At 38.8% G+C, this 13,754-nt stretch overlaps 2 protein-coding genes and 1 non-coding gene across 7 annotated transcripts in view; 1 reads left to right on the forward strand and 2 right to left on the reverse strand.

The window, feature by feature from the left end:
* Nucleotides 1–320: 320 nt before the first annotated feature.
* On the reverse strand, nt 321–6,676 carry rpl26 (ribosomal protein L26). 5 transcript variants are annotated; one of them, XM_088344215.1, is made up of 5 exons: nt 6,601–6,676; nt 5,774–5,945; nt 5,123–5,263; nt 1,365–1,448; nt 321–483 (listed from the first exon to the last, which is right to left on the reverse strand). In XM_088344215.1, exons 2-5 carry the CDS (start codon nt 5,939–5,941, stop codon nt 355–357), a joined length of 522 nt encoding a protein of 173 aa, XP_088200341.1. In that variant the 5' UTR covers nt 5,942–5,945; nt 6,601–6,676; the 3' UTR covers nt 321–354. The 5 variants fall into 5 exon arrangements, with proteins under 5 accessions (XP_088200341.1, XP_088200342.1, XP_088200343.1 ...); XM_088344216.1 differs by lacking the exon at nt 6,601–6,676 and adding an exon at nt 6,367–6,594; XM_088344217.1 differs by lacking the exon at nt 6,601–6,676 and adding an exon at nt 6,503–6,592.
* Nucleotides 5,488–5,679, reverse strand: LOC148359117 (U2 spliceosomal RNA). Its single transcript, XR_015851447.1, has one exon. It is a non-coding gene; the product is annotated as a U2 spliceosomal RNA (small nuclear RNA).
* A 4,534-nt stretch (nt 6,677–11,210) lies between the features above and the next one.
* LOC148359118 (serine/threonine-protein phosphatase 2A 55 kDa regulatory subunit B beta isoform) overlaps nt 11,211–13,754 on the forward strand; it is a 103,214-nt gene continuing 100,670 nt past the window's right edge. The window contains exon 1 of the mRNA XM_088344220.1: nt 11,211–11,433. Coding sequence (XP_088200346.1) covers nt 11,355–11,433 — 79 coding nt within the window. The 5' untranslated portion in view covers nt 11,211–11,354. The remainder of the gene's footprint in view (nt 11,434–13,754) is intronic.

The following is a 13,754-nucleotide window of genomic DNA, read 5'->3' on the forward strand; positions in this document are numbered from 1 at the left end:
CGCCATTATACCAATTAGGTATCTCGGTCGAGGCGCGAACCAGCGACCTCCCAGTCTCAAAGCGGGCACACTACCATCTAGGCTACTGAGCTGGTAAGAATCCCATCTCAAAATATTTAAAACTATCCAGGTAAACTTCTCAACTAAATCAAGTGGATTTGTAATGAATCTAGAATGAATGACATTTTTGTTGTATTATGGAAAATTAAGTACTTTATCATGATATTCTATTTTCTGAAAAAGTCCCGCACATAGAGCCCAGTGGGAAAAATCACCGTCTCAATCATATCAGATAAAAATGAAATAATGAGATTGACAAATCATTTTATACAGTTTATTGATAGCAAAAGAGGTTTATTCTTGCATCTTCTCAATGGTCTCCTCCTTGTACTTGCCCTTCTCCTTTCCATCAGCACGAGATTTGGCCTTGCGTTCCAGGATCTTTTTGCGGTCCTTGTCCAACTTTAGCCGGGTGATCACCACCTAAAAATAAAGAGGTTTACAGCCATATGAGGCAACAATGTGTTTTACTGATAGAAGAAAAAATAGCACATTTCAGTCAGTCCATTTAACAGGCGTGACCTTAATGAGGATAAAAAACCTGCAAAGCAGTACAAATTTAAGCACATCAAGGTTGATAGCATATAGCAGCTTGTTTTGCAGCAGAATGACTCAGCTAAATTAAATGAAATTTTACTGGAGTCTTCACATGTGCACCTTTAATAATGGTTATTGAAAACAAACAACAGTGATTATGTTTTGCAAATAATTTGCTTTGTAAAAGGGACCAGAAAATATTAAATCTGTAGTATAAGCGGGAAAACATTTTTAATAAGCCGACACATAGCTGAGAGACTAAAACAAACTTTCCCCCCCTTAAAATTAGTCATCTGTATGCAGACATATTGAGAAAATGAAAGGGGAAAATGGCGGTTCGTTTTTCCCTGAATTTAAACTCAATCATTAGATACATGACAACAGAATATAATACGAAATGTTTAGCCTGAGCATATTAGCCTCAAGGTCAACTATAGAAGATGCTAGATTCCTTAAGATGTATTTATTAATTGCTTGATCTTAAGTATTGTATTAACACAGATGTGTCATGATGGAAGAAATGCATTAGCAAACTACATAAACTGTAAATTCTAAGCTTAAAGACAACATTGACTTAGCCTGGGTTGAGAACATGCGGCTTGTTAGCGCTGCTGAGTGGCTCCATGGCAATTTTCCAAAAATGTTTACAAATTGAAAAGAAATTGAAGGCAAATATACTTTTCCATTTAATATGGTTTCTGAAGTACAAACATGACACGAACTAAGGTTTTCCAATGCTGTAGAACAAATATCAAATTTCAACTTACGGTGCAACTATGACCAGGAGGACAATTAGCTCCTTTTGCTTTTCTGTTAGAGCCGAGCAGATCATACAGCTCGATTTTCTGCGGCTGTAGACAAACTTGTTTTAGGTTTGTATGGCCCAATATGGCTTTCAGCATTTTGGGTTGCCGAACCCTGATACATTAACAACCCAAGTCACAAGCGCTGAGAGTGACCACTACTAACTGGTAAGCTTAATTAGGTCATAAGGTAACAATTTAATTAATTTAGATAATCATTAGGTTCATTTCCATGTATTAAATGTGCTAACATCTAGCAATAAAAAACGGTTTAACAACAACGAGCAATACATTTCCCCTAAGAAGTTTCTTATTATTATTAAATCATGATTGACACAATGCATTAGGAAATTTGAATTACTTCAACAATCCAAACATAAATCACGAGAATGATGTGGTTGCAGTGTCATCACACACACACTAATGATTAATTAGTTCAGAACAATACATCTCTTTTTAAGTGTGTGTGGTTAGTACACTTTTGCCATGTGGGGCTGGAAACTTAACCGAAATTGTATTGTTAAGCCAACTACAAGAAAATCTTATTTTTTTTTAAATTTATGAAAATGTTACTGGCTTGAGTTTCACATTTTCGAATATTATTTTGTCATTGATAATCATGATTTGACAAAAATAGTATTCAATAAATAAGTGTTTATGTGAAAGGACGCAAGACTTTGAGGACATTGAGCAGGGGTCGGCAACCTATGACATGCGTGCCAGCAGTGGCACGCGAGCGCATGGCAAAATAATAATGAATATATTCTAAAAATGCGCATTTTTACCGCTCAGTTGCGCGCCATGTTATTAAGAGGCTTTACGTTAGCTCCCCCTCTGCTTCGTGTGTCAGTGTGTTTGCGCGGCGCCTCGCAGAGATCTGTGTTTTAACCCAGTCAACGATACACACGCGCATAATAAATGAACGAATGACGGCTCCTCAAGCAAAAACATCTTGTTCTTTCCGGCCAGCGTGGACAGACGATTGGGGCGTTGTGCAAAAAAAGACTGTGCTGTTCTGTGCATTATGCCTCGAGAGCGTTGTACCTCGCACAGCAAGTTTTAAACGTCATTACGAGACGAAACATGAATATAAATTCAAGGATGAGTCTGACATGGCGGAGACATTAAAACGTGCAGTGTCTAGGTACGGCAAACAAACAAAGACCCCAAAGACCTGTCACTGCTAAAAACGCCACCACTGAAGCAATCTATCACATTGCTCACTGCATAGCAAAGCAGAAAACCATTTACTGGAGGAGAATATTTTAAACAAGCGTGTGCGTGCGTGCGTGTCTGCTTTGCTGCTGTTATTTTAAGTTTTGATATTTTCTGCAACAAGATATCATTAATGAATGGTATGGTAGCTGTCCATAGCACTTGTTTTTTGATTGTAGTTCATTGTTAATGAAGAATGGTTGATTCTAGTTAATTGTGGTGGCAAAAAGTTCAAGTCATGGATGGCTAGAGACCTTTTTACTTGTTATTAACATTCATTTTATTAGTTAATTGATGAACAAGAATAGTGGAGGATATATTGGTTAGTTATACGATTAACATATATATCCATGTTGTATATATGGACTGGTGTAAAATTACAGCTCTGTTGTGCGAGTCATTAATCTTGGTGTGGCACACTGATTTACAAGGAAATCTGAAAGTGGCACTCCACACCAAAACGTTGCCGACCCCTGGGCATCGAGTTTAAGAGGTTGAAAAAGTAAGATTTCTAAGAATTTAATGATTAATGCCGTCATTTTTTATCATGATCGTTCATCCCTAATTTCAAAGTGTGTTATCCTATGGCTGTAAAGGAAGGTAATTCGTTACACTATATGAATGAAAGGTAAAGGTCAACCAATTATCAACACCATTATTTAGGAATATGAATGTTGGTATCGCATTATGAAGCCGATATTAAGCACAACAACCAGCCCAAGCCTTTTTTAATTTTCCTGCTTTATGTCTCTGACGCAACACACTCGCAACTTCTGATTGGATAAGAAACCGGGGGAGCCCCTGAAGCCAGAATTCCCCACTTAACACTTTCCGCAGATACACACTGGAGCGAAAGTTAGGCCTGTCGAATATTTTTCATATTTGTGAATACATTTTACAATAACAACTAGCGTCTTTGTTCTCTCCACACCCTTCAGGACCACCCTCGATCGAAATGTCGAGTAGTTGTAGTCAACATGCAGCGCCACACAAACTGAAGGAAACACCGGTGTTCTTCTCGGCGCTGCGCTTCCGATAGAACAAGTGTCATCGTCGTCTGTATAATGTGTTTATTAAGAAATGTTGATTAACGTGATTAAAACAAAAAAATGCCCGTGTTCTATTTACTGAGTTTATTAAGATATTCATGCGATCATCGCCAACACGGGAGGCGACCCTATGTAGCTAAACGCTAAAACATTCATGACCAGGGGCGATTTTAGGTCCGGACCTTTGGGGATGCTAAGCACATAGTGTCACATCACTTCCGTTTACACCAACATCCACATACAAACACCTTTTAGACATTAAACATATCAACTCAGTAATTTAAATAAGTATTGAACAATAGAATAGCCCAGTTTATTAACAAGAAGTTAGGAATTCAGTATCATAAATATCAGCACCAATTAATATTTTTTAAATAGTGAATAGCTTATAGATAATCCATCAAAATGTGATGATACGGTAAACAGCTGAGAAAATGCATCCTAATGTGGTGCTAGTAATCAAATGGACTGAACCTTTTCAATGCAGAGGATTGGTTCTGACCCTGTGCTTTCACATTTTTTGTTTTCCTTTTTTGTTAAGCGTTTTTTCATATTTAGGCTCCTCCTGTCCTAGATTAACGCAAATAATTTTTATAATATAATTTTTCAGGGTACTTGAGCCCCTTCAAAAACGTGCTTGTTAGAACTAGTAGTACACAAGTAGGCTTTATATAGTGTAATATACTAATCATGTGCTATAATAGCCTTATTGCAATGCATCTTTATTGTTTGTAGCTGTTCACTGATTGCTGTAACCAGGACACAAATGTTACCAAGACCCTGGTTTCATTGGAATTCCCTGTGTTCCACCACACTCATTAGTCATGTAAAAGTGAAAGATTAGTCCGTGGTGTTCCGCAGGGTTCAGTACTTGGCCCCCTTTTCAGCATTTATATGCTTACATTAGGTGATATTATTCGCAAGTATAATCAGTTTACATTGCTACACAGATGTCACTCAACTATATGTCCCGGTGGAGGAATCTTCCACACTAAACCGTGGAATTTGGAGGCCTGCCTCAGAGATAAAAGAATGGAGGTCACTCAACTTCTTGCGCCTTTACTCTGAAAAGACCGAAATGTTAGTTATTGGTCCATCTAAATGCCATGACCTGTTCTCAAAAACTCTGAACATTGACAAATGTAATATCATCCAGAGTGACTCAGTCAAAAATTTAGGTGTCATATTTGACCCCGATATGTCCCTTCAAACACACGTGAATAATATTACTAGAAAAGCTTTCTTCCATCTTCGCAATATTGCTAAAATTCGCCCTATGCTGTCTCAGTCGGATGCGGGGATTATAATTTATGCGTTTGTTACATCCCATCTCAATTGATGTAATGCACTACTCTCCGGTCCCCCAAAGTGCAAAATCAAGAACAACAGAATTTTAAGTAGAGGCCATTTTCACTGACACCTTGATTGGCACAACAATACCACAGAGAAACTAGTTACCTTGCTGGGATGGATACCAACGTGGACCGTTGTTCCGTTAGCCTTTTCTCTCTGCACACGCTCGATGTAGATGACGTACTTTTTTCTGTACACCTGCACCACTTTGCCAATCTGCTGGCCTTTGTAGTGTCCACGGACAACCTGTGTGTTGCAAATCATTGTGAAAGCTTAACTGGAATATGCACCATGAATTGATAACTTGAAACATATCTGATCACAATTGCATTTTTTAAGGGTTATTGTTCTATCTTCTTTATCCATTATCGGTCAGTTCATAATACGCTACAAATCCTAGGAGCCGGGACTCTTACTCTCAGCCAAAAGGCCACGCTAAGGTCCTAGCCTTAAAGCCTTGCTGCGATCATTGCGAGTGCACCGTGCCCGGAGGTACTGCAATACCGGGACGATGTGTGGAGTGGACAGAGCAATCTCTTATTCCATCTCCGGATTGCAAAAATCAACTACATGTCGAAGGCCTGCACTGTCACAGGCGTTAGCTGGCGAATGCCAACATATTCAGTGCGAATGCACCGTAGATAGTTAACAATCCGAGCTAGCTCAGATTACTAGTTAATTTTGGAATTTTTGGGTGAGCAGTAGTGCAGGGAATGCAGTATTTGCACCATCAACAGTCAAGCCTAATTTCCGTACCTGGACTTCGTCATCTTTACGGATGGGCATGGATCTCACGTTGTACTTCTGACGGAGCTCCTTGGATAAAGGGGAAGACATGATCTTCCTCCTGATGTGTGAGGGGGCATTGAAATGCCTCTTGCGATTCTTGCGGCGGGAGGATGTTACAAACGGATTCAGCTTCATTATGCTGTGAAAGATGAAATTTGTAAATTAAAGATAACCGTGGTTGCATACAATGTGTTGTGACTAAAACAAGATTGGATCGAACAGAATGAAAAATTTAGTATACGCATTTACGTGTAACCAAGCTAAATACTAGATAGCACCTTTAGAGACCCTGTTATCTTTCATGCTACGTCAATAGTCATAATTTATAATTATATACACCATCACCTTACTAGTGTCTGCATTATATACAGCGTGTGAGCAAAGCACGCATACAATTCAATTTGCAATACTTACGTAGCCCTCAGTGATTTAACACCGTTAGCATAATAGACAAGTGGATGGTAAATGGTAAGTCCTATGGCGTCGTGAATCAATACCATACGGACTACGGAAAAAAAGGAATGACTTATTTCGAATACTTTATTATTTTTTGTATTTACCAAATATCTTACGAACGTAAGATTGGAGACATGCGGCTCATTAACAGACTCGAACAGAAGTGCTAGCAAGACTTAATAACACAGGCTTAATTTATAAGCATCGAAATAATACGGGTTTTTATTTGAAGAGGACGACCTTTAAAGAACATTTAGTGTTCTTAATCAGTGTAAAAAGAAACTTGTAACGTGGATGGATAACGATTCACGACTGGAGACCTTAGCATTAATTCTTACCCTGCCGTGTACTCCTTTATGGCCGGCGGAAAAGAGGCTGTAGAACAACTTCCGCCTGCATTAGTTCACATTCACATCTCGCGAGATGTTACACGGAATTAATCGAAAACAAATATACTTCCAGAATCAGTTAATTCTTAACATTAATTACATGAGTTTATTTGAAAACATTACCATTAGCATATTTCTTATTTATTTTCTGCAGAAATACTACAAAAATACTACTGCAAAAATAATGCAACAAGTATTTTACACCCATGCCACTGCAAAATACTATAAGAATACTGTTCTACAGAAATACAACAAACTCCATGCTGCAAAAATACATCTTAAGAAATACAACAAGAATACTACTACAGAAATACTACAATAATAATAATAATAATAATAATAATTTCCTTGTATTGTCATTCTGTGTAACAATGTACACAGAACACTGATGCAAAAATACTACAAAAATCATATTATGGAAATGCTCCAAAATTACAGCTGCAGAACTACGACAATAATACTACAGAAATATGACAAAATCCTATACTAATAAACATGATGTGAATTTCCCTGCGGGGATAAATAAAGTATCTATCTATCTATCTATCTATCTATCTATCTATCTATCTATCTATCTATCTATCTATCTATCTATCTATCTATCTATCTATCTATCTATCTGTCTGTCTGTCTGTCTGTCTGTCTGTCTGTCTGTCTGTCTGTCTGTCTGTCTGTCTGTCTGTCTGTCTGTCTGTCTGTCTGTCTGTCTGTCTGTCTATCTATCGATCTATCCATCCATCCATCCATCCATCCATCCATCCATCCATCCATCCATCCATCCATCCATCCATCCATCCATCCATCCATCCATCCATCCATCCATCCATCCATCTATCTATCTATCTATCTATCTATCTATCTATCTATCTATCTATCTATCTATCTATCTATCTATCTATCTATCTATCTATCTATCTATCTATCCATCCATCCATCCATCCATCCATCCATCCATCCATCCATCCATCCATCCATCCATCCATCCATCTATCTATCTATCTATCTATCTATCTATCTATCTATCTATCTATCTATCTATCTATCTATCTATCTATCTATCTATCTATCTATCTATCTATCTATCTATCTATCTATCCATCCATCCATCCATCCATCCATCCATCCATCCATCCATCCATCCATCCATCCATCCATCTATCTATCTATCTATCTATCTATCTATCTATCTATCTATCTATCTATCTATCTATCTATCTATCTATCTATCTATCTATCTATCTATCTATCTATGAAAAAATAATAGTACTGCAGAAATACTTCAAGAATCCTACAAAATACTACTTTGTGTACAACGGTCCAAATCGTGTAAGAAACGAGTAAGGTACATTTTAAGGCATGTAAGGTAAATGGACAAAAAATGTGGCTCAGATACAAATTCATATTCACTGTAGCTTAGCTAACACATCAGGTAAACATTTGAATAATTGACAATCCTTGGTCGGCGCTGCACTTCGGCGCTGTACTTTGGCGCTGTACTTTGGCGCTGCGTGTAGTACGGCGCAGAAGTGCACACTTGATTTAAGGGACCGAGCCCGAATTAAAACACTAAGCTGCAGCTTCAGGTTTACTTTGGGCCCAGTTCCTCGATTCATGTTATTCAATCGGGAATCGGGCCGGTTTGGGCTTTTATACCCGCGGATCAGGTTAGGCTGTTTATTTAGGCCCGGACTTATCTCTCATCTAGATTTTATATTTCATGCAATAAAACACTTTCTGAAGTATTCCAATTGCGCTGAGATTTTCAATGTAAATGTTTAAGCTGAAAAAAAGAGGTATTACTCTGAATGAATATTTTTACTTGCAATTCAATATATTTTTTATATATTTTTTAAAACCAATGGAATGAAATTATCCCTTTATAAACAAATAGACAACGAAACACAACTCTTGCAGGTACATAGTAATGAAAAAAATGGATTGGTTTGTGTTATATATTTTCCTTGTGTATTGTCGAGGTATCAGATTTAAGACTCTATCTCGGCATATACAAAAAATGAAATACATCAATTAGATATTTCCTTTTCTCCGGCTCGGCTACTGGAGACCCCAGTTAAATACATCCTTTGTGTTGGTGGGATCAATAACAATAACGTTAATGACAATTGATCAATAATAATGGTTATTAACAATAGAATAATGTATTCTTTTAAATGTATAGTATTCAAAGTATACATTACTAATATTGGTAATAATGTTATTATTATGGTTATGATTATTATGATGATGATAAAAGATTTACTAGCTAGCAACAGTAGTGGAAAACCTCCAGTCTATAGTAGGTATTGTTACCAAACACTTATCACAGCATTTTTGTGACACTTATCCTACTCACTACTACTAACATGTATTTTAACATTTCACTTAAAGTGATTATGGATCATTCAAACTGTTCAGGAGTGTCCCTTTTGTGATTAGCAGAAATACTATTAAGGCATTCAGCATTCAACGAAAATCTCAACCTGATCACCACAGTAACTTACCAGGTATGAAATGGGCAATGCAAAGGCAGGCATGCCTAATTATGTCCTCGGTCCAGTCACTATTTTAACGGTCTGCAGCCACAAGCTCCTATGATGCTTTTGAAAAGCCTGTTTACTCTAGAAACCGCTAAACCGCTACAAAAAGTTCCTTAAAATTGCATGTTGTGCAACTATTCACACACAAAACAGCTGAAAATATTGTTTCAGTAAATTGCGACTCGAAAAACTTAACTCAACATACAAATATTTCCTTGCTCCTTTGAAACTCATAATGCTATTCCTGCTGTTTTGCGTCAACAATGCACGCGAATCTTGGGCTTATTCGATGATGACGTAGGCTGGAAAGGGGTCTATAGGTGCAAAGTTGTGTTTGTAAGTTTTTATCACTTTATAAGGGGAATTGCAATCATTAATAAGGGGAGAAATTGGTTGAAGGTGACAGGTACGACCAAACATCCTTCCAGGATCAGTTACTCTGTCAAACGTATGGTCCCAAATGTGGCCCACCACAACACTTTATGTGTATCCACAAGAGCGTCACATGTCTAAAAATAAATGGATGGAGTGATTGTAAAGTGCTTTGGGATGTCTTCATTGACTTGAAAAGTGCTATATAAATGCAGACCATTTCCCATTTACTACACGTCTGTGTTTCATGTCAATGCCAATGTTTGGTACTGAAAAACAATTTCTCTCTTACATTTATTTTAGACCATATTATAGGTGTAGAGACAGTTTGGAGTAATGTGTGTGACTCAATACTTATTAAATTCTGCGTTATTTTACATAATGGAGTAGTTACATTTATTTTACATACTTTTCAATTACATTTAGTTACTCTACGAGTTACGTCAGGACCTTTGAGGACAACCATTTCGCTTAATGTGGCCCTCAGTCAAAATTAGTTTGACACCTTTCCTCTTAACATTAATTACATGAGTTTATTTGTCACAGTTAGTGGTGTATAATTGGTAAAGTCAAGTCAAGTCAAGTCAAGTCATTTTTATTTGTATAGCCCTAAATCACAAAGAGTCTCAAAGGGCTTCACAGATTATTACACTATATTACACAGAGTATTTTTCAGCCGACGAGAAAGTAGGTTATTCATATGCTATGGAGTAGAAGTGAGTTTTAAGCTTAGATTCAAACATTTCCACTGAGGTTGCAGATCAGATCTCAGGGGGAAGAGCATTCCACAGCACCGGTGCCCGGATGGAGAACGCTCTCGAACCAGCAGAACACTTCTTTGCTCTTGGGATCACCAGAAGACCGGCAGTCTCAGATCGTAGGCTTCGGACCGGGACATAGGGGCAAATCAGATCTGAAAGATAAGAGGGAGCAAGTCCATGTATGATTTTGTATAATACTAAGAGAACGTTATGTAAAGGACAATCATGATTTACTCTTTTTACCATGAATAGCGTGCGGCACGGCATATGAGTGGTTAGCTCGTCAGCCCTACTATTTGGAGGTCCAGGATTCAGGCTACTGGCCTCTCTGTGTGATGTTTGCATGTTCTCCATGCGTGCACGTATCCCACAGGCACTCTGGTTTCCTCCAAAAGTCCAAAAACATGCATGTCAGGTTAAATGGCGGGTCCAAATTTTCCCTAGGTGTAACTGAGTGAGTGAATTGTCAGTGTATGTCTCCCCTGCCCACTGCCTGAAGTTTGCAGGAATGGGCTCCAGCGACCCTAAAGAGGCTAAACGGTGCAGAAAATGGATGCGATGGACATTGAATGGTGGTTCCTTGGTTTTTAAACAATCTCACCACACGATGGTGCTAGAATCCTAGGACGTTCCAGTGCACTAAAATGACGTGCATGTACATTACTGTAGGCAACAAACTAGTTGATTCATAAAGTCGAATGTATCCATCTATTATTCCTTTATTTATTTATTGTGTTGACATAGAATGCAAATACTCAGAATGACTGTAAAATTTGATTTTTTTTTTTACCGCACTAGAACGTCCCACACAACATTGGGTCAAGTCCGGTTGCAGTTTAAGCTATCCCGCCTGGGGAAGGCGGGTGGGAGCTGTCATCGCCCCCCGCGTCGTGTTTCCCCTTCGGAGCAGCCTGCAGTTGGTAGACCCCTCTTTTCGATTCCTCCTCAGCTGGCTGTCGTGGAGGAAGGCGTGCATGTGGAGCCCAATAGCAAAACACCCCACACCGGCCAGGAAGCATCAGAGAAGGAAAAGATGAAATGTTTTTCCCGTTACATTCCGTACATCTTCCGGCCGCCGAGCACCATCCTGTCGTCAACTTGCCACACCGAAGGTAGGGTGGGACAGCAATAATTTCAATTGTTTACTTTCTGACTAGGGACGATTTTAGGTCAGAGATTTGGGGGTGCTGAGCACCCAGAGTGTCTACCTGGTTAACTTTTTGTGCTAACATTTCACTTAAATTGATTTAGGATCATTCGACATTGTTTAAGAATTTTTCTAACATTTGTGAACATCACATTGCACTTTGTGGTTAGCAGAAATACTATTACTACACCATGCCCAGTTTTTACTCATTTATTTCTAATAGAGTTCACATGGGGCAGCACGGCGGAGCAGTGGTTAGCGCGTCTGCAGCACAGTTCTAAGGTCTTGGGAACCTCCTGTGTGGGTTCAAATCCAGCTACTGGACTTACTGTGCGGAGTTTGTATGTTCTCCCCGTGCTTGCGTGAGTTTCCTACGGGCACTCCGGTTTCCTCCCACATTCCAAAGACATGCATTTCAGGTGGATTGGCCGGTCCAAATTGTCCCTACAAGTGAATGAGCGAGCAAGTTGTCTGTCCCTGTGTGCCCTGCAATTGGCTGGCAACCAGTTCAGGGTGTCTCCTACCCACTGCCCGATGATTGCTGGGATGGGCTCCACCAAACCCGCGACCCTACTGAGGATAAGTGGTGCAGCTAATGAGATGAGTTCACATGCACATACAGAAGAAGAACCGTGGAACTTATTAGACAATGATGCATTCTACTCAACACTTCATACATCCACCCTGCACTTTACAAATTAAGTTGTGTCGCCTGACCTTGAGGGTTGCAAACCCTAGAACATACTCTCACCGTAATACAGCGGAGCCTCCACAGACTCCGCCGCTATGACGCAAGTGACACTAGCCGACCGAAAAAGAAGAGCGGTACCAGGAATCAAATGGAATGAACCATTTCAAGGCAGCGGGGTATTTCGAACACTGTGTTGTTTAATTTTCTTTAAACAACTTTTTATTACTTTTTACCTTGCGATTTTCAACATATTTAAGACTATCCTGTCCTTTATCAAAGATAGGGTATGTGACTTCAACAATATTCTACTTGCCGGCGCCATCCTATGGCTGAAATTATCATGGCAGTTCTTTTTGTTGACCTTGCAAATACGTAAAATTCTTATGAACTCTTCCCTTTTAACATTTTTTTGCTGTTCAGGTTGGTATTTTGGACTGTAGTTAAAACAGTCCTTTCCCTTCTTTCACTATTTTCATTCTGCAGTTTAAAAAGAAGAAAGAAAAAAAAAATCTGTGCTCACGATTGCCCGATTGATTTTGTTGTTCCTGTATACGACACGTCCCGTCCCCACGTGCTGCATACTATTCACTACTGGTGAGACACAGCCAAATGTGTGCATATAAATGACCCCCTGATTTTGTTGTTTTATTCTATAGTTGTAAATCGGTTTGGATGTGAGTATATCCTTTAGAAAGAAGATCCATATGACGAGATATTCAGCAGTCTCTTACTCTGTGCTTGAGATGGCGCAGCTATAAATGTATTCAGTTGTTCTACGTTTACCCTTCGTAATCGTCCCTGGCAAGCCGCAAATTGTAAGTTAGGCTGCGAGAGAGGGAGGCCTATAGTGAACATTGCAATTTATGGACTGCTTTCAATTAGAAGCTGAGTAACGCACCATGTTGTAAAAACAGTTGAGTTGAAAAAATTGATTAATAAGGCGTTACAGTAGTTGCTAAAGAAACAAGTAATTTAGTTCCATTAACGCATTCCTTTGTAATGCATTGGTCCCAACACTGCTGACTTTTCTGGTTATGGGTGAGCTTGCTCAAGTAACAAGCAACGGCGGATTTCAAACAGATGGAGAAGTTGTTGGGAGCATTTTTAATGCTTATGTGGAGATTAGATTTGGATTGAGGTTAACTTCATAATAGACAGGGGTGTATTTTCACTTCTTTACAGTTTCATGAAGGAAAACTGATTTCCAGAAACTTCCTCTTGCTTACTAGTAATTTTTCATATAAGAATTTGTAGTAAAGTGCTGGCATAAATAATGACCAGCATTTTTTAGATATAGTTTTTCTTTTTGTGTGAATATCAGCAGTTGTTTGACTATATTTCAGGGGTCAAGAATTTTTTTCACTCAAAGAGCCATTAAAACAAATATTTACATTTCAGTGAGATCCACCTCATATATTTGAAGACAAAATTTAAATCAGCATCTAAACCTGATCTCCAGACAAAAGCTAATCCTCTAGTGCATTTTATTTCACCTGGGCGAGGTTCACACTGCAGAGCTTAATGCTCAATTCCAATTTGCAAACAAGCCAGATGGGTCAACTTTGTTACTAAATTATTTGAGTCCCCTGGCGCAT

Source organism: Urocampus carinirostris, chromosome 9 (assembly GCF_059441175.1).
Source record: "Urocampus carinirostris isolate Australia breed hairy pipefish chromosome 9, RoL_Ucar_1.0, whole genome shotgun sequence".
NCBI lineage: Eukaryota > Metazoa > Chordata > Actinopteri > Syngnathiformes > Syngnathidae > Urocampus > Urocampus carinirostris.

Coding starts and splice junctions, on each gene's coding strand:
- rpl26 (XM_088344213.1), bottom strand. CDS start 6,306: ATGGTATTGATTCACGACGCCATAGGACTTACCATTTACCATCCACTT. Junction 1,449..5,122: donor TTGGTATCCATCCCAGCAAG/GTAACTAGTTTC, acceptor GTTTGTCTACAG/CCGCAGAAAATCGAGCTGTA. Junction 484..1,364: donor CTCCTGGTCATAGTTGCACC/GTAAGTTGAAAT, acceptor CTTTATTTTTAG/GTGGTGATCACCCGGCTAAA.